Consider the following 21,030-nt stretch of genomic DNA (forward strand, 5'->3'; position numbering starts at 1 on the left):
TCTCATCTACTACCAATCTTCATCCAGAAATAGTCAACTGTTGTGGACAAAGTGAGTACATACGAAAATTGAGAAATCCTCATGAATATGTTCTCAAATCAATTCAAAATACATAGTCAAATATCATAAAGAGTCAAGAAAGGGTAGTTCAGCTAAAACTTATTAAAAAATCGTTGGAAATTAAACACTTATATTAAGCACATAGAATGAGATTTATGTTGTCTTTGATTATTTACCTCAAACACAGAATTCAGAATGAGTAGAACTTCACAGCCTATTTGGATCTGCCATAATTCTCCTGTTCAGTAAGCATCAAAAACCCATTATGCCATGCTGGGCAGTGGTAGCATGTGCCTTAAATCCCAGCATTTATGAGGCAAAGGAAGGCTGATCTCTAAGTTTGAGGCCAGCCTGGTCTACAAAGTGTGTTTCAGAATAGCCAGACCTATCTTGAAAAAACAAAACCAAAAACCTTAAAAAAAAAAAAAAAAAAAAAAAAGCCTTATCAAAATTAAAAGTAAACTCCATAAATTTAGGAGCTCAAGAAAGCAGTTTGCTATCATGAAGTATCATATGTATTTGACTCCACGAATTTTGTGGGGATCACAAAACCAAATTTAAGATAGAAAGTAAGATTAAAAATAGTTCAGAATTGTTAAAAAAAAAAATCTATTTCTTCCTAATCATATAAGCTTTAATTTCTAAATGATTTTTGTTCCTCAAAAACTAAAGAGCCAAATTAAAAAAAAAAAAATACTTCTCATCCTCAAAAAGCATGACTAAAGCAGACTTCAGTACTTTACAACTATTGGAGGAAAGCAGTAAAATTAACCTCATCCTTTATGAATCCTACATTTATAGACATATTGTATCCTCATAATGAGTAAAATAAATAATTGGAAGAGAATAATTACTAAAATTCTAAATAATTCTGCCCAATTGTGAGTACTGAAGAAATAATAAACATGGTAACTGACAATGTGGTCTGGTGCTCAAACACTCCTTTGACAGAAGTTAAATTCAACTGATTATACTTAGTCTGAAGGCACAGGCTAAGAAATTCTTAAAATCCTGAATGCAAAGTTATTGGTTTTACTATGAAGTTATTACCTTAATTCAAATATACTGATAATGTTTGGATTGTACACTGTCTATGACATTTTAAAGCCCCACAAAATGCTAATCCTGGGCAATAACTCTGAAAAAAGTAAAACATCTTTAAAAATTCCAAAGCCACAAAAAAATTAGGCCAGTTATATTTTAATGGTGAAAAAAATTTAATGGAATTTTAAACTGTGAGATGTGTTTTCCCCATAAAATACAATAGGCAAATATCTCTTTAAACAAGTCAACCAATATCACAAACAAACAAAAAAAAAATTTGGTTTGTAATGAATCAGTAATGTTATCTAGCCAAAAGAATAGGTACCCTGCATTATATTATGTAAGATATATATATATCAAAAAAGAGACATTCAAAAATCAATTAAAACTGAAGGCTTTCTGCATTTGAAAATGAATGGCTTTTAAGAAGGATGAAAACTGTTAACATCTTGACATCTGTAATGAAAGGGAAAATCTACTAATCCTAGTTCTTAAGTCACACAAACTTATCATTGCAGCTGATTTTCAACATTTACATGCAATATAAATTACAGCTCTGTATAACATTATAATACTGGCCAAAAGAAAGTAAGAATATACAAATTATTTGATAAATAAATTATTGCATTTAATGTTATTTTTTTGAAAACCCAAATCATATTCCTTAATGTTGTACCAAACAGTGGCAGTTCAAATTACAGAAAATATATCAACACTACCTGAAAACAAAATTAAGAAGGGTATGAAGCCCTATCTACAGTTTAATTTATGTCAAGTGATCATGTAAATAAAAGACTATTAAAATTATTTTAAAATTATGCACAATGAATGAAAGCATAATAGATAGCAGAGTACTCTTCCACCATAAAATTATTTACACCCATTTATTCAGCTAGAAACACTAGCTTGAGAGGTACTGGTCTGGTATATTCCATTTGAAATAACTTCTCTACAGCAAACAATTGTCTTATATTTGGAACATGTTGAAGAAAATAATTGTCTCATAATTTTTGTGTTTTGAGTCTTGATTACTAGTAGTTCAGTGGGAGAGTCCTGGTGTCCTGGATGGCTCAATAAACACATTAGGATCAAGCAGTGTGTCTGTATTCTGAAAGTACTCTCCAGTCCATACAAAGGCTTGTTGTGTAGGCTGTGGGCCCAGACTTCTCCTACTGGCACTGGGACAGCATGAGCTAGCGTGTGTTAGGAAAGCTTCACACCGATTTTGTTTTGCTCCTTCTTCATTAGACGCTGAGCTTCCTTCTCCATTTTCTTCCTTTGTTGTTCTGCTGCTCTCTTCTCTCTGTCTGCAATTTTCTGCTGCCTGAAAACACAACCATATCTTTATTTCATAAAAATACTACACATATTAAAAAAAAAAAGCAAATAAATCATAGGAAGGATACCTTTCTACAATCAAAGAATAAATATTTAATGTCTTAATTTTCTCATTTCTCTGAAAATTTCAAGGATTTCTCAAAAGGAGTATTTCTTATACTTAGAAGGTAACATTATGAAGCAGAAACATTATCTTTATTGTTCAAATGAGAAAAGTGAGGTACAAAGCTACGAGATTTGCCCAGCCACAGGATTTATATACAGAGAGTAGGAATCATATCTTTCCTTCACATTAGTTCCACAAAAACTCTCTATTTTTATTTAACCACAGCTCTTGTGTGTATCGGGGAAAACTATCCAAAAAAGTTTGATATTAGAATTAACTCTCTTGTTATTATAATAGATTCTTTTAATTAGCTAAAGGATGTGAAGAACACATTGCAAAAAGGAAATGGAATTTCACCCAGACCTTCTACTCAGAACCAAGAAATTTAACATTTGAGCAGCTGCATAAGGCATACAAGTAGGTATTTATCAATTTCACACTACAACTCCCTGTCTGGTTCTTACAACATACCTCCAACAACTAGAAATAGCAAAAACACTATCTTTACCTTATATAACAAGGTAGACTGGTCCTGGAATGATGATATGAGAGAGGGGAGAGAACCAAGTTGGATGTGAAAAGGTAACTCTCCTCCTGGCACCTTCATTGCTTGCTAACTTATGCCTTCCTTCAGCCTTACATACGTCAAGGAAGCATAGGTAAGCACTGAGCAAGGAAGAGGCAATACCTAGATCTATGCAGAACGATCCAGGCTTGGCAGCTAAATTAGCAAATGTTTATGAAAGTAATATGCTAATGCATAAATATATGCACAATTATGCATATACATCTGATTTTCAATAACAATTACAAATGCAAGTTAACAGATGACTAAAATTCTACAAAAGAGAAAAAATTACTTTGTGGCAAACCAATTTTTACTACCAATTAGACAAGTTTAAAGAATGAACGATAAGCTACTTTGTACTAGCTCTACTCAAGTATAAGAAAATCTGAATTTTGATCTTAGCCATTTTGATGGGTGTAAGGTGAAATCTTAGGGTCATTTTGATTTGCATTTCCCTGATGGCTAATGAGGTTGAGTATTTCTTTAAGTGTTTCTTTGCTATTCGATATTCCTCTATTGAGAATTCTCTGTTTAGCTCTGTATTCCATTTTTTAATTGGATTACTTGATATTTTGCTGTTTAACTTCTTTAGTTCTTTATATATACTAGATATTAGTCCTCTGTCAGATATAGGCCCATGGCAGTTCAGTATCCAAGTGGGTTCCATTGTAATTGGAACAGGGACTGTCTCTGACATGAACTGATTTGGCCTGCTCTTTAATTACCTCCCCCTGAGGGGGAAGCAGCATTACCAGGCCACAGAAGAAGACAAGGCAGCCACTCCTGATGAGACCTAATTGACTAGGATCAGAAGGAAGGAATAGAAGATCTCACCTATCAGTGGACTTGGGGAGGGGCATGCACGCAGAGGGTGGAGGAAGGGAGGGATTGGGACGGGAGGAGGAAGGGAACCACAGGGGGGGATACAAATTGAATAAAGTGCAATTAATAAAAAATTAAAAAAAAAAGAAAATCTGAAAATCTGTACTAAAAACGAAGCCCAAAACATTAGCATTAAGAAGTAGAAAGAAAATTAGAAAGTACTGATAAACTTTGATCTGGTTCCTACCTGAAATGAAAAAGTCATTAAGATTATTAGTTTCAAATGAATAGCTCTTTCCTTTATTTTGTGTTTCCTAAAACTAATAATTAGTCCTCCAAATTTTCTAAAGCATTCTGCTTTTTGTACCTATTTATTTTTAAAATTCAGAATAAAAATGTATCTTGATGATCTTTGCAACATTATTTCATACTTTAAAAAATATCCTTTATTAAAAAAATAAAAAATATTATTTATTAAAGACTCAATTACACTGACCAAAGGGAAGCTAAATATGAAAAACTTTTAACTTTACTTTAAAAACATGATGCCCCCTCCATTTAGAAAAAGACATGCTGAAAACAAGATTTTAGAGAAAAGTAAACAAAAGTTCTAGCTATTTAACTGCACCCTCTGCTGGTTATTCAAGGTTACTATAAATTTACCATCAAAGGCAACACAAGAAAAGAAAAATAAATAAAAGTTCAATTGTTAATATAGCCAAGAAGGTGGTAATTCATTTTCTATCCATCAGGTAAAAACAATAATAATTCTAAAATAAAAATTCTATCACTGTATTTTTGCATTTTTTTTTTTACATTTTATTTTATGTGTATATATGTGGGCCTACATGTATGGATCATGTGTTCACAAGTGTGCAGAAGCCAGAAGGGGACATCAGATCCTCTGAAGCCGATAAGTACTGGGAATAGAACCTGGACCTTGTAAAGGAAAAGCACTCTTAGCAACCAAGCCATCTCCCAGCCCCTTGCATTTGATCCTAAATGTTTAAAGAGGCTAGTCAGATTTGCATCTGAGTTTGCATCAGAGATTAAGTCACAGTTCTGCTTTTCACTATTACTCCTTTACTTTTTGACCCAACAGAGAAATACAAGAATTAAGTTTACTACTTCACAGAAACATAGAATGAACAGCCAACTAAAATTAACTTTAAAACTATAGAATAATATTTACTTTTCTGTAAAATGGGTTAATTGACCTACCTGTTTTATGGGACTTTCATGGACACTAAAAATAAAGATACATGTGGAGACTACAAATGCTTTAGTAGCTATTTTCATTCAGATGTGAAGTTCTGACACTATAAGCTATGAAACATTAAAACAAAAGAACTTCTAATCTAGAACTCACATTTCACAGTAGGGTATTATGAAAAGCATGTGGTATGTATATGTAAACAACTTTTTTTCTTCTTTTGGTTTTTCAAGTCAGGGTTTCTCCGTGTAGCCCAGGGTGGCCTCAAAGTCACAGAGATTCGCCTGCCTCTGCTTCCTAAGTGCCAAGATTAAAGGCATGTGCCACCACTACCTGGATGCAACAATTCTGCCATTAAGATTATAATCCTTTGATTCAGACAGTATTTTATAATCATAGTTATCATAAAACATGACATAAGATCTGAAATTCAGAGCATGTTTAATGAGAAACAAGTTCAATAAAGTTCAGTGTGGAAAAATGGAGACATTTAGCAGAGTAGGCTTTCTTGACCTTAAATACAACAAAGCTTCAAGAAACAAAGCTACATTTTCTACTCAAGGTGTAAGATAAACATCATCCAAATACCTCAGAACTTCTTCTGCTTGCCAGGCTGCATCTTCTTCTTCTTCCCATGCATTGGTATTTTCTTGCCAGGTATCTAAGTCACCTAATTCTGACTATATTGAAAAATAAAGAAAAACTAAGACAGTAAAGAGGCATCCTTTCTCTAGACAGCAGTTCAAAACCAAAGCAACCAAAAAAGGGGTGGGGGGGGGTGTTAAAAATCCATCTCAGAAACACTTGTTACTTTTGTATGGTTCCCTAATTTTCATAAAAATTCCTACATAGGGCATAAATGATCTAGCTTTTAATTTGGTTAGAACTGAAGATTTCATAATATACTATGACTTTCACAAACACACTAGGAGTTATGGCTTCCCAAAGTGCTAGAATGGTTCTGGGCATCTGGTGCAACAGTGCACTCACTCCTTATGGGGCCGACCAACTGCTGACAAGATTGGAGTTTGGCTTCACAACAGAGAATTCACAGCTGGTACAACAAACCTGGTCAAACTTCTGTATCTGTGGAGGTCATAGACACTAATATAAGCATAGTTCAGTGGCACTTTCTATTTTCATCCTATGGAGATGTAATAAACCAGGCTTAAAAAAAAATCATAAAAAGTGATACCTTATTTTTTACTGAATTTCTGAAAAAAGAGGAACTTACCAGGCTATATGTTTCTTGTTGGTAACAACATTTTCATTTATAATATTTGCCCATTTTCCCATTGAAATAATTGCCATAAGACATTTAGAGATTTAATATTATATATTAAAGATTTTTAACATAAAATTTTACAGTATATATAAACATTTTATAATATATATGTATATATATTAAAGTTTATATGTACCACCAAATATAGTAATTTCTTTAGTAAAAAATGGCTTTCTAAGGCTAAAAGAAAAAAAATTAAAGGAAGATAGATAGGTTGGTAAGCATACATAAAAATCAACTCTATCTGTGGCTGGGTTGGCAGCTCAGAAGGTAAAGTGCGGCAGCAGGCATGAGGACATGAGTTTGGACCCTCAACATCCACGTAAAAATCTAGGCATGGTGGTGTGCGCCTGTAATCCCGTGGCTAGCAAGTGAGATAGGAAAACTTCAGAGGGCCAACTGGCCAGCCAGCCTCACCAGCTGGTGAGGTCACGCACACACATGCACACATGCATGCCTCCTAAACACATCAAAAACATCCAAACCAAGACAGCAACAAAGTAAAAAAGCATAAAAAAATGACAGAAAAAAGTTGTTATCCTTAGCATAAACACTTCAGGACAAAAATAGAATATTCGATGTAAAAAATACTCTACACTAACACCTATAAGCAACAGTTAATGGTTACTACAGGAGAGGCATTTTCCTTAGCAGTGCAGCCACTGGTAAGGTGTTCATGCTCTCATAAGTTGCCACTGTAAATAATCCCTCAGCCAAGGTCTCCATAAGAAACCCTCACAAATCTTACTGTGTCATTTTTTAAAAAAATACATGAAAGTAGAATATCAATAATAGTGTTCTTTCATAATATCATGTTATTAATGTTTGTAATTGTGTATATAATCGTTTAACACTGTCTCCTTAATATATTCAATGCCCTCCTCTTCCCACACCCTGGACAATTAGTACTTATACCACAAGGAGATCCAAACTGTTCTCCAGAAGAGTACACTGTAAGAAACAAAAGATTTCATGCAAACCTTTCAAGGTGAGCACCCTAGTCCTACCAACCCAGTCACGTCTGCAGCTGACTACAGACTCAATGCAGTGACTGCTTATAAACTCATGGCCTAGTTTAATCAACCCTGGATTGTTAGACCACATTGTTAGACCTTTATGAGCCAATGAATGATCATCATGTTATCAAGGCACTGTATTTGGGGTTTATAACTGTTAGCTAGTGTAATATACTACTAAAAGCATGCTTAGACCTGCAGAGGCACCTAGGTATTTGTGGGGTTTTGATGTCATTTTGGTTTAAAAGCTTCCCAGCTGATTCTGATATACTCTCTCAGTGTTGAGAACCCTAGCTTTTCTATTTTGTTCATCACTTTTTTCCTTTATAAAGTTTTATAAGTCAAATTCATCTTAAATTATATCATTCTATGATGAAAAAATTTCATTAAGTCAAAACTTACCTTAATTATTTTAGGGGTAATTCCTCTAAATATCATCACATTTTTGTCTCTAGCTTTTCTGTGTGTAATGGTACCCTGACAGTAAGTGTACAATATAATAATATAATTTGTAATCTTTTAAGATGTTAGGTTGGTAAAACTATAGATCAACTTCTCTTGAACTTTTAAATCTGTTCAATTCCTTTGGAGTATTTTTCTCTTCTTAAAAAAAAAAAAAATTAAGACTTCTCCTAGATCTCATTAACATACTTACAGATTGATGAATAAAAGGCATATCTTGTGTAGCCGCCAATCTACTGGAAAAACCTGTACTACTATCTGGGATACCAAAATTCAATGGTTCTCTCTTCTTAATGACAATCTGGAATACAAATTACAACAGGATTACAAGAATATGAAACCATAAGAAAATAACTGATTGATATATTTGACAATGGCTTAAATTGTCGTCTTCTTTAAAATGTACAATGTGGTAAAAATTAGTACCAAAATTCCCATGCAACTATAACATAGATCAGTTTCATTCTAAGAAAAATTGTATCTCACTTTAAAAAAATTCTTATCTTTTTCTTCTCCCTATTTTTCAACGGTCCTTAAAATATAATTAGGTACTTTTTGTTACTAAATCAAAAAATAGCATGTCTATGTCCTACCAAAAGTATACGTAGCTTCTTTAACATGTGGGATATCTATAAATGCATCAACTCTTTTTGGCTAAAGGTATTAAAATATATTTATTTGATATAATGTAAATTTCACAAAAAAGCACCATCAATCTAAATCAATGTAATAAGGTACCATGTAATATACTAAATTCTACCAATATATTTCCATTATACAAGATACATATCAACTGAGAAACTTATAAGTGCCCTCCTTTTCAGAACTAAATATTTGAATAAGACAGTTTTAAAAAGAAAGAAAACAGCGGGGTATAGTGGAACACACCTTTAATTCCAGCCCTTGGGAGGCAGAGGCAGGTGGATGTCTGTGAGTTCTAAGCCAACTTGGTCAATAAACTGAGGCCAGGACAACCAGAGATATTACACAGAGAAACACTGTCTCAAAACACCAAAAAACAAAACAAAACAAAACAAAACAAAAGAAAGTATATATGTGGCTGAAATAAAGAAAAAGGTAAGGTGACAATACTATACACACACACACACACACACACACACACACACACACACACACACACATCTATATAAAAATACACATAATGTTTTTGTGTTTGAATAACTAATGGAATGTCCAATATAATTTTCTGAAATAGGAGAGTAGAATGTAATAACATTACAGTATTAGAAGGAGATGAAGCAGAACTCAGTCTTCATTTATCATATTATAATGTGAATGAACAGTATATATGACCAGTATCAAGAAACAGCAGTATTTGATATATAAACAAGGAAAAAAAAAAAAAAAAAAAAGAAAAGAAAAGAAAAAATAAACCAAGCAGAAAAAGTTACTGAGTGGCTACTTCTGGGACATAGAATTGGCAGAGTGAGGAGACAAGGTCAATTATGTTTCATTGTAAGACCTTTAATATTCTTCTATCTTAAATAACATATATTATCTTGATAAAAAAAATACAGAAAAGCAGCCATTGTGCTCTTGCTGGTATCTCTGCATCTCTAAGTGATCTCATGGTCAATTCAAAAGGGAGTGAAATATAAATGGCTAACAAATTTACAACAATACATAGACTCAGAACAACTTTACAGTATTTTACCATGGACTGGTTGTACTAGTTGTACATGGTAATATAATGGGAGATTACCCATTTTTAGATATCATCAAACTTGGAACTTGTTAAAACTGTTAATTTATTGGCTTAAGTTTCCCGTAGCATTTTTGTAAATGCTGAGTTATGGTAGAAAACTTGGGAATACACATTATTAGATCTATGTTATGGTCGTGTGAACACATAAAATTCTTGTTTAATGTCAGAAAGCAAAATGTTAATCATAAACAGGCTTTCTAACAAATACAAATTATACTGTCTAAACGTCTAAAATCTAAAAAGTATTTAATCTCCAAAAGCACAAATCTTCAACATACTTTCTGAGTTTTCCGTATAGTTGGTGTCATGTCCTTGAAATAGTCAGGTTCCAGTTGTTCCAAAGAATTCTGTTGTGCTGCCACACTCCCATTCCCTCCTTCGATCTTTACACTTGTGGGTGCATCTTCATCCCAGGAAGTCCACTCCTCCACATCTGTCTAAATTTAATTGATTGAATTGTCAGCCACAAAGGGAAGAGGCAACTTAATGCTCATCTCAGGCTTAATTAGAAAATCAGGCTTTCTAACACACTGGCTTTCAAACTTTTGAGCTATAGGCAAAAATGCAATTCAAATCATCTATCAAAATTGTCAAACAAATGCTTTTGAAAACTGAACTAGCACTGTATGTACAGCCCAGAGAGGGTATACTGGAACTCAAGCCCAACCAAACTGATTAGCTGACAAAAGGAAGGAAGGAAGGAAGGAAGGAAGGAAGGAAGGAAGGAAGGAAGGAGGGAAGGAAGGAAGGAAGGAAGGAAGGAAGGAAGGAAGGAAGGAAGGAAGGAAGGAAGGAAGGAAGGAAGGAAGGAAGGAAGGAAGGACTATCAACATTCGCTATAACACTTAAGTAAAAGTCTCAAAACATAGTATCTAAATGCCAAAGAAACAAACCAGAATTTTCAACATATAAGGAATCCATGAATGTCAATTCACATGGAAAGCTAATTCCAAATTGCCAACCCCAATATGATATAAATATAGGACATATCTAAGATTTTAAAATATTAAATGTTCCATAAAAGAAATAGCATACACTTGAAACCAGTAGAGAAAACGTTACATGTTGACAAAGAAATAGATACATAATGAACGATCAAGTAAAAGGTATAGAATTAACAAACAGTAAGTAAATCAACAAGGATACTGAGCACTAAATTGTTTTGCTGCAGTCAGGTCTGAAAAGCAGTGTTCTGGAGCACATGCTCCATTACAAACTACCTGCTTAGGGACAGACGAATAATCGACTGTGGTGGGCAAAGTTATTTGGTCTCCACTTAATTTCCTTCCTCTGCCAGATCTGAAAGAAACAGGATAAATTTCAAGAACCAGCAAAACAAGCAAAGAGTAGAAAGCATTTTAGAAAGCCTTACTCAGAAGATGGGACTTTTCAATTTTGTAATTATTGTTTTAAATAACAACTGCTCATAAAGTGATGATGAAAAAGCATGACCCAGCAATCTTGTCAAGGTTTCCAAAAATCTTAAGTAATGTAGCTGCTTTTTGAGTTAGGATTCTGAATTATACACAAAATTAGAGGACTTAAGATAAATCAAAAGGCAAACAGATACAAGCCAGTTTGAAGCCCTGTGCACATCGAGTGCTTAGGGTTCTGTAGATAAAGGTCAAAACTTCTTTAACCAGGGAGGGTTGGTTTATGTTTTATAGGTTTCTTGGTAAAAATTAACTATTTAACTAGTTAAAAGTTTGAAAATCAAACTAATCAAACTAAATTAATTGGTTTCTAAGGATTCGTAGGAAAATACTAATCAACTTATAATATAGCTCAACTATGCAGTCTATGCTGACCATGATTTTCAAAGTTACTTTACTGAGTCTACCATATCCTCATCTGCAAAATGAACACTCACACCTACATTTCTAAGGTTTCTTTTTTTAAGGATTTAACTAAGACACATATTTAAAGCAAATAACTGCACTGGCTACAGAGCAAGACATTAAAACACAGTAGGTATTATAAACCTGTAATCTGAAACTCATTACTTTAGAGCTACTTGCTAAAGTATCTGTTTTATGAAAAATTCATGAGCAGCATTTTATTCACTTAAATGATAAAGAGAGAAGCATTACAACCTATTATAAAATTTATGGTACACAGTCCTGATGAGACCTGATAAGCTTGGGTCAGATGGAAGGGAAGAGGACCTCCCTTCTTAGTGGACTTGGAGAGGGACATGGGAGGAGATGAGGGAGGGAAGGTGGGATTGGGAAGGAATGAAGGAAAATATAGAATTTTACAACACATAATTAGTTTTGACAGGTTTATCCTATATCCTAATAAAGGGCTGGTTTTCTTTACAGCTGAATGTACAGTCCGTCCTAAACATATCAACACTGTCAACAGAAACTCACAGTGACAACAAAATCCTTAATATGAAATCAGATTTCCTATTCTAAAACTGACCTCCCTGCAAATCTCATGATTTCCTTGTTTTTCATTGCTGAGTAATATTCCATTGTGTAGATGTACCATAATTTCTGTATCTATTCTTCAGTTGAGGGGTGGTTTTCCAGCTTCTGGCTATTATAAATAAAGCTGCTACAAACATGGTTGAGCAAATGCCCTTATTGTGTACTTGAGCCCCTTTTGGATATATGCCTAGGAGTAGTATGGTATGATCTTTGGGAAGAGCTATTCCTAGTTGTCTGAGAAAGCGCCAGATTGATTTCCAGAGTGGTTTTACAAATTTACATTCCCACCAGCAATGAAGGAAGGTTCCCCTTTCTCCACAATCTCTCCAGCATGTGTTGTCCCTCGAGTTTTTGATCTTGGCCATTCTGATGGGTGTAAGGTGAAATCTCAGGGTCGTTTTGATTTGCATTTCCCTGATGGCTAATGACATTGAGCATTTCTGTAAGTGTTTCTCTGCCATTCGATATTCCTCTATTGAGAATTCTCTGTTTAGCTCTGTTCCCCGTTTTTTAATTGGATTACTTGGTTTGTTGCTTTTCCACTTCTTTAGTTCTTTATATATACTGGTTATTAGCCCTCTACACAATGGAGTATTACTCAGCAATGAAAAAAAAAAAAAAAAAGAAATCATAAAATTTGCAGGTAAATGGTGGGAACTGGAAAGGATCATCCTGAGTGAGCTATCTCTGAAGCAGAAAGACACACATGGTATATACTCACTCATATAGACATATAATATAGGATAAACCTACTAAAACCTACTACAGATTTTAGTTAGAAACTAATCAAGAGGGAGGACTCTGACTAAAACGCTCAATCCCCATCCCGAAAGGCAAAGAGGATGGACATCAGAAGAAGAAAACAGGAAACAAGTTAGGAACCTGCCACAGGGGGCCTCTGAAAGGCTCTGCCCTGCAGACTATCAAAGCAGATGCTGAGACTTATGGCCAACTGTTGGGCAAAGTGCATGGAATCTTATGAAAAAAGTGGGAAACAGTAAGAGCTGGAGAGGACGGGAACCCCACAAGGAGAGCAACAGAACCAGAAAATTTGAACACAGGGGTCTTTCCAGAGACTCATACTCCAACAAAGTACCATGCATGGAGATAACCTAGAACCCACGGAAGTTCAGTGTCCAAGTGGGTTCCATAGTAATGGGAATAGGGACTGTCTCTGACATGAACTGATTGGCCTGCTCTTTGATCACCTCCCTCTGAGGGGGGAGCAGCTTTATCAGGCCACAGAGGAAGACAATGCAGCCACTCCTGATGAGATCTGATAGACTAGGATCAGAAGGAAGGAGGACCTCCCCTATCAGTGGACTTGGGGAGGGGCATGTGTGAAGAATGGGGAGGGAAGGTGGGATTAGGAGAAGAGGAGGGAGGGGTTTATGGGGGGATACAAAGTGAATAAAGTGTAATTAATAAAAGTTAAAAAAAAAACAAAACTGACCTACATTGAGCAGAACATTAGGAACTACAGATGCATAAAGACACTATGCATCATGGCACTGTTAATAATGCCTCTTTTACCTCTTTCCGGTATTAACACACACTCCCATCCTGCTTTTCCTAGTAAATGTCTCATCACTCTTCTCTGACTTGAACATTTTTTCATCAGTTTTTTGTACTTCACAGATCCTACCAGCAAGAGTGATTTCAATAGTCAATTACCCCAATTTTTTCATGGTTCTTGACTTCTCATCTACCAGGGATCATTTCTACTGGACATCATTTCATCAACATGCTAAACTCTGAATAGGATCAGCCTAGCACTATGTGTAAGTCCTAAAACTACCCACTGAAAAAACAGCTGATTATCATTTACATCCTCTTTTATACTAGATTATGTTAAATATATCACTAAGTTTTTCTGGGAATATTCAGGTCAAAAAAAAATACTTAACAGAGTTCCACTAATAAAAGCTTTTTTTTTTTTTTTTTTTTTTTGAGGTAAGGTCTCTTTATGTTACTCTGGCTATCTCCCAGAAATTCAACTGTCTCTGCCTTCCAAACACTCAGATTAAAGGCATTCACCGTTATGCCTGGCTTCAGTTCCAATGATTAAGCAGGTAGGCCCAAGCAACTTAGTACTTATACATGTCCTGGGTTCTTAGTAGCCAACTGAAAAGCTGAATACACATGTCTTTTTTTTTTTTTTTCCCTGTAATTTCTTTCCGAAAGCTGAGAAAAGAGGAATGCAGCTTTGAGGGCAGCCTAAGCCACATAGCAATACAGAGGCCAGCCTGGGAAACATAGCAACATCCTGTTTCAACAAACAAAACAAAACAGAAGGCAGAAAATAAAATTTATTATTTTTATTTGGAATAAAATACAACTTTTTACTATTGAAATATGTGTGCCTTTTGAACACTGCATAGCTTCTCAACCCTTGGCATCAGATTGAATACTGCCACCCTCATTTTCTGTTTTGCATTAATTTAGTGGCATAAGTACTTCCAATCATAACCTAAGAACCTAGCTTTGCAAATATATGTTACCAAAAAGCTGTAGGCCCTAGTGCTGCAAATACAAGCTCTCTGAACTAGGAGTTTTCAAAAGTTTTCAACAGCTACTGACCACGGTAGTTCTGCTAGAAATTGTTAAAGCTTAGAACACACTTCTGAATTTTGTGATCAATCTTGAGGCGCCTCAGCAGTTGAGTAGCTAGGGTGCGGCCATGTGGTAAGACAGAAGGATTTGGAATCTAAGTATAACCAAATGAAGACAAATAATTTATTCTGGCCAATCTGCACGTGCACGTGTGCACGCGCGCACACATGCACATACACACACACAGACACGTCAACTTATAATTTCTCTGTTTTAAGTTTTTAAAAGACATTTTTATTTTATGTGTCTGTGTATTTTGCATGTATGCTGTGCACCATGTACACAGCTAGTATCTGCAGAAGCCAGAAGAGGGCACTGGATCTCCTAGAATAGGAGTTTAGAGTTTTGAGCCACCAAGAAGATGCAAAAGTATGAACCCAGGTTCTCTGCAACAGCAGCAAGTGCTTTTAAGCACAGCAATCTCCCCAGCCCCTCTCTGTTGAAAGTTTTAAAAATATAAAAACTGCATCCATATGAAAATATACATATAAACACCTATGTTTTGCCTAACCACTTTTAAGCATGACAATAATGAAAGAATACGAAACATTATGGTGGTAATATTTAACATTGGTCTGCTTCTTTCTGAAATTTTACAGGACTAATTATTTAATATATTTAAATGGAAGATGTAAAAAATCTGAAAAAACAAAACTACAGAGTTCTTTTTTAGATCTGCAAAAGTATTTTAAAAAATATAGATTAACAAATATCATAAACAGGACAAGCTTCAATAAAATGTTTCATATCTTTTCAGAGTTAGTGAGGAGACAAAAAGGTCAGTTTGAACACAGAAATAATTTACCTGCATATTAATCTCTTTAGGAATGAGAATACTGTTGCTAGGCAGGTACAAACTTTAAATAACCGAAACTGAGTGATGGCCATGGTGAAAACCAAAACCTGTGGGAAAGGCACACACACAAAAACGATGTATTAGACAAATTTCTGAAACATGTTCTTCTTTTGAGTTCAAACTGAAAAGTCCTTATGTACTAAGAGAAACCTGACATTTTTACTGTCTCTAAAACTACAACTATAACAGTAAATTCTAATACTATGTAAGACACATAAACTATTTAAGAAAGTAAGTTTTTAAAGTTTTTAATCAGTAGAAAGAATTCTCTTCATTCTGAGTCTCTGAAAAATGTTTTGCCTAAATTAGTACAAAGCTACTTATGAAAAACTCAAAATGTATAAAACTGTATGTATTAGTCTTCTGTACACCTTTTGCAATTTCTTTCACTTCAACAACACAACTGAAAATATTTTCAACATTTTACTGTTTATATATTTTCATTATGGTATCTCACAGGTGGAGAAACTGAATTAAGAAAGGTCAACATGTTCAAGGCATAGCTAGTAAGTTCAATGAAATGATAAAGCCTGTCTAGTCAGGTTTGCAAATCGAGCCATCTGTTTGAAGAAACACTTACACTTGGGCCCATATTAGTAAGTCCACTAGCCCACAGTCTCTGAGGATTAAAAACAAATCACAGCCAACAATAACCTCCCAGTTTTTAAAAATAATTCATAATACAGTTTCCTCAATTAAATGAAGTATTACACAAAGCAGGTTAAAAATGAAATAGTAAGAAGAGTATTCTCCTCTAATGATATAAGGGGATATAGACCCATTAGGAAACAGATCTGGACCTTAACCTGAGTGGTAGCAATACTGTTTGCTTTGTTGAATATATTACTTATTTACATATACCTCAACATAAAAGTTCAACACACAACCAAGCAGTAAAGATAAAAAAGGAAACAAGAAAGCAATGAAAACACACTACCTGTCATGGTCCCTGACCTTGAATGCTCTGTAGTTACTAACTGGCAGTTTCTTCTGAGAAAAATAGCTAGTGCTTTCTGTTTTTAGAGTTAAAAGTGCAATGCACACTACTAAACGTACAATGGCAGGTTCCACAGGATTCCCTTAGCAGTGCTCGTATATTGTTGGGCATATGAAAACTGACTATCTTAACTAAATGATTTACTCAATGTCTAAGGCTGAATACTGAGAGGGTGCAAAGAACAGTGATTCTAGAAGAAAAGAAATCAAGGGCACATTAACAACTTCCTTTTTCAAGTAATGTATATATTTCTGACAAATACAGTGCCAATGTGGGTTACTTACTTCAAAAATGCAACAACGCTGACTCAAAGTATTTAGAGACGCCAGATGACTTATAAGTCTTATTTAATTTCCCAATATTGCCATATTGTTTCCTATATCCAATGATGTTGGCTAAGTTTTTATTACTTCTTGGTGGAATAAATTCGTCTTAATTCCAGGGTTTTTCTACTGTGAAAGTTGATATTTTCTATTTTATACTACAGTAATATCTTCATACTATACCTGACCTGCACAATACTTTTCTAGAGGATTTTTTTACCTGGTACATTCAATTACGATTTACAAAGTAAAACTTGAAAAAAATATTTGATTCCTCACTAAAAGTAGAATGAACTGAACAAATAAAATGGCGAAGCAAGGTTTCACTTAAAGTTGATTTAACGTAACTGTCAACAAAATGAAAAGCAAACTTCCCAAAGAGAGGTCTGAGTACAGCATTCATACCCTCCACAGGAAAATGGATGAAACTTCAGACCATCCTGTTGGGCAAAATAAGCTTGAGCCAGAAAGACAAAGATAGCACTTCCCCCTCATGTGCACAAGCTAGATTTCCAATACAAGAACACATGAAAATAGATGGCGGACTGTTTGACAAGAAAAAGGGAACCAGAAGAACAACAAATAGTAATGGAGCCGGGCACAGTGGTGCACGCCTGTAATCTCAGCACTCAGGGAGCCAGACCCAGGCAGATCTCTCTAAGTTGGAGGCCATCCTGGTCTACAAAGGTAGTCCAAGATACCAAAGGCTACACAGAAACTCAAAAAACATAAACAAACAAATGAAGAAATACTAATTGGAGGGTGAGCAAATTACATAAAGGAATGAAATATAATGAAACCCAATATACTGTACACTAGACACTAATACATACTAATTAAAATTCAGAGATCATTTTAAGAATATAATAAATTTTCAGAAAAAATATTTCAAAGGTAGCTATTAGACTTGTGGCATACAGTACTGGGAGAGGAAATATAGCCAAAGAGATTTCTTTGGGGAAAAACCACGTTCACTATTTTGGGACTGTGCACAGGGTGTTAGGCTGAGAAATTCCATTCAGAGCCTTGGTAGCTACAGCCATTACCTTCTCAAATATCCTTAAGTACCATTACTCAGTAAGTACCTGTCAACTCAAATGGCTCCAACAAAAAGTAGAAATGAAATTTCAAGTGGAAAACCAGGGAGCTGGATTATTACTGATTACAGAATTTCCCCATTGCAATTAACGATATGTGATAAAGATGCTGTGTAATTAATAAAAAAGGCCTAAAACTCACTGACCATCTATTATGTACTAAACACTATCTAAACACTAACTGAACCCACAGAACTTATTTCTGATAAAATAGATATTACTGTCCTCGTTTCATAGATTACAAGCAGAGTAAACATATGATCCCAAGTTCCTACAACTGCTTCCATTCAAACCTACATCAATTTAATCTGAAAGCCAGGAAAATCTAGTCAGGAACACTCTTAGCAATCAAGGAAGATATCATAAGTTCCAGGATAAAATTTCTAACCAGCTTCACTAAAATGGGGAAAATGTAACCAAACTTAAAGCAGCACTTTATCAATTACAATGATTTGTAGACAAATTTTATTCAGGACTTGAATGAAACTCAATGGAAAGAATATATATTGGCACCTACTATGTAACATATGCTACACTGATAGTGGAAAAAACACTTCCCTGCACAGAGAAACCCTCTGCTTCTCAACTGTCTTGAGTTTCTTTCTCCATTTACTTTTACTCAAAGGAAAAAGAGCCCAGAACAGAAGGACCACACCAGCATGGCTCAGTTTATCTCTGAATCTTGGCCAATGACAGCATTTAGGTGTTCAAATATTTCTTGAAAGAAAAGATATTAACATTCCTTTGGCCTTCAGCATTCAGTTCAATAGTTTCACCATTCCCATGTAACAGATGAGGCCCATAACTGGCCTGAATAATTTAAACATGTTAAATCAGGATTGACTGGAAGAGAAAAACCCCAAGGCCAGGCTTTCTCTACATATTCCTTTTGAAATTATTTTAATTTTACATATATCGTTTCAGTCTGGTTTCTAATATACCCTATAGATCATTAATTAGGAAAATACTTATTTTGGGCTACTCTGCAATCTGGGTGCTTTCACGTGTTTTCTAGAACTGAGCAATACTGAAGTAATCTTCTACCAAAATACTCCAATTAAAAAAACATCCTTAAAATACAAAATGTAAAGTTTATATATGCCAGAAGAGGAAAGTTTGAAGAAATGACATCTCCAATCAAGCAACAGAAATAAGAGCTCTGTTGTGTTAACCGATAAAGATTTCCCTATAACTGGGGCAGAAATCATAAAGAAAAAGAATCCTGAATGATCAAGTCAATCCCTCCTTGTTCCCAGTGAATTTCTTCACATCCTAAAGTGGAGATCCAGTCATTATATTACAGCTCATTAAGCCAAGCCAGTTGGTACCCACTGAGCGAGTTCTCTAGTGCTGTACTTCTAAATCTGTGTTTCTATGTCTCTCCATACAAATTCTTTCAAGTCCTCCGACCTACACAGCACAGAATTCACTCAAATTATGTCTGTAACTCGCTTAGGCTAAGAATCACAAAGTTCCCAAATAAAAACCTATTTGCCCCAACTCAGATATGAAAAGGAAAGGGTCAACAGCAGAAGCAAGTAAGCAGAAACGGAAGTGCAGTTCTGAAAAGCTGGTGGCAGAAAAATCGAACCCTCTGTGCCATCAGGCCTTCAAATCTGACACCGCTGGAACTGTTACCTAGGCGGGCTAAGGTCTTCTGAATGAGTCAACGGGAGAGTTTCACAAGTGAAATAATGTTCACTTTCCGATTACCCACCTAGACTGTCCTGACGCAAAAAAAATCATACCCACTGCACAGATGAGCAAAACCACACACGCGCGAGCCTTCAGGTTACGCAATCCCACGCCCCGTGGCGGGCGTCACGTGAGGCGCTCCACACTCGCTGGAGCTGGAAGCCGGGTGGGCTGGGATTTGGATGTGGGGCAGATCGGGCCCGAGAGGGGCGAGGCCCGTGGAGGGAGGGCAGGAAGGCGGCACACTGCCATCGGGGGAGACTGGACGTGGGGCTTTTCCACAGGCCGGTCTCTCGCGTGAGCGCCGCATGGCGAGGGCACGCGGCCACGCCGGCTCCCGGCCCCGCTGGGCTCGCCCCACAGGTCACCCTGACCCGGAAACAGTACCCCCGAGTGCTGGCCCGGCGTGTGGGAGGTCGAGGTGGAGGGCCGGGGAGGAAGGCGGGAGGGCAGGAAGTAAGGGACGCCCCGAGAGTGGCGGGGGAAGCGCCGGCGGGGCCGGGGTCGGGAGGCGGGTGGGTGGAGAGAGAAGCCCCTCGCCGGCGGGCGCGCGCGGGCCGCACACACTCACCTGCCCCTCCCCCTCCCCGCCCGCCCGGCGGAGGCTCCGAGCTGCCGCGGGGCCACGCGCGCACACGGGGCGCGCGCGCACGCTGCCGCCGTCTGCCTCGAGCTCGCGCTCGCTCGGCCAGCTCAGTCCCAGCTCCGCTCATTCAAAGCCGGGCGCGCGCTCCTTCGCAGCCGCCGTTGCGGCCGCGCAGCCGCCATGGCCGCCCCTTCCCCTGAAACCCGCCCGGGCCCCGCCCCAGCTCCGCCTGGGCCCCGCCCCCTACCCGCCGGGCCCCACCTTAAGGCCGAGCCACACTCTCTCCAGGCCCTCGCTTCCTCACCCCGCCTCCGGTACTTCCGGCCCAATAGAGACTAGGCTAGTTTTTTGACGTACAAGCCGCAGGCCAATGAGCGCGGAGGGGCGTGGCTGGTCGCGACAGTGCAAAGAAAGCTTGCACCGTGGCCTTTTGTCGACTGAGGTGCTGGGTGGTTGCTTTGAGATTTTGTCCCGGAGCCGTTGGGCCTGCGCCAAGTTGTCTTCCTTTCCTCCCGTGTAGACTAGGGTCTCTCCCGTGACCAAGCCTCTTTCTGTTCCATCCTTAAGCTTGTCTGACAGATGGGGCCAAGGGGAGGCTGCACCTGGTTTGTGAAACACTGGAGGAGACCCTCTGTGTCAGAAGGATGTGACTAGGACAGACCCCGGCTACTGCCCCACTTCAGATGTTTACAAGTCTCTTCCAGAATTTAGCCTGCTCTGCTTAAATCTTAGTTCAGTTTTTAGCTGTGGAAGTACGGAGGGGTCTTTCTAAGTCCCTCATATCCTGGCCT

General features: G+C 36.9%; 1 protein-coding gene across 4 annotated transcripts; it reads right to left on the bottom strand.

Moving 5' to 3' along the window:
- Positions 1-1,259: 1,259 nt before the first annotated feature.
- Ebag9 (estrogen receptor binding site associated antigen 9) lies at positions 1,260-20,421 on the bottom strand. Of its 4 annotated transcripts, none has more exons than XM_055626688.1 (7): positions 20,225-20,421; positions 15,491-15,588; positions 10,858-10,939; positions 9,919-10,077; positions 8,108-8,215; positions 5,740-5,831; positions 1,260-2,428 (listed from the first exon to the last, which is right to left on the bottom strand). In XM_055626688.1, exons 2-7 carry the CDS (start codon positions 15,571-15,573, stop codon positions 2,308-2,310), a joined length of 645 nt encoding a protein of 214 aa, XP_055482663.1. In that variant the 5' UTR covers positions 15,574-15,588; positions 20,225-20,421; the 3' UTR covers positions 1,260-2,307. The 4 variants fall into 4 exon arrangements, with proteins under 4 accessions (XP_055482663.1, XP_055482661.1, XP_055482662.1 ...); XM_055626686.1 differs by lacking the exon at positions 20,225-20,421 and adding an exon at positions 19,676-20,031; XM_055626687.1 differs by lacking the exon at positions 20,225-20,421 and adding an exon at positions 19,707-20,030.
- Positions 20,422-21,030: the final 609 nt, after the last annotated feature.

Source organism: Psammomys obesus, unplaced genomic scaffold (assembly GCF_907164565.1).
Source record: "Psammomys obesus unplaced genomic scaffold, mPsaObe1.curated_primary_1811, whole genome shotgun sequence".
Classification (NCBI taxonomy): domain Eukaryota; kingdom Metazoa; phylum Chordata; class Mammalia; order Rodentia; family Muridae; genus Psammomys; species Psammomys obesus.

Coding starts and splice junctions, on each gene's coding strand:
- Ebag9 (XM_055626688.1), bottom strand. CDS start 15,573: ATGGCCATCACTCAGTTTCGGTTATTTAAAGTTTGTACCTGCCTAGCA. Junction 5,832..8,107: donor TGCCTTTTATTCATCAATCT/GTAAGTATGTTA, acceptor TTTTCAATATAG/TCAGAATTAGGTGACTTAGA. Junction 2,429..5,739: donor CAAGCAGAAGAAGTTCTGAG/GTATTTGGATGA, acceptor TTGTGTTTTCAG/GCAGCAGAAAATTGCAGACA.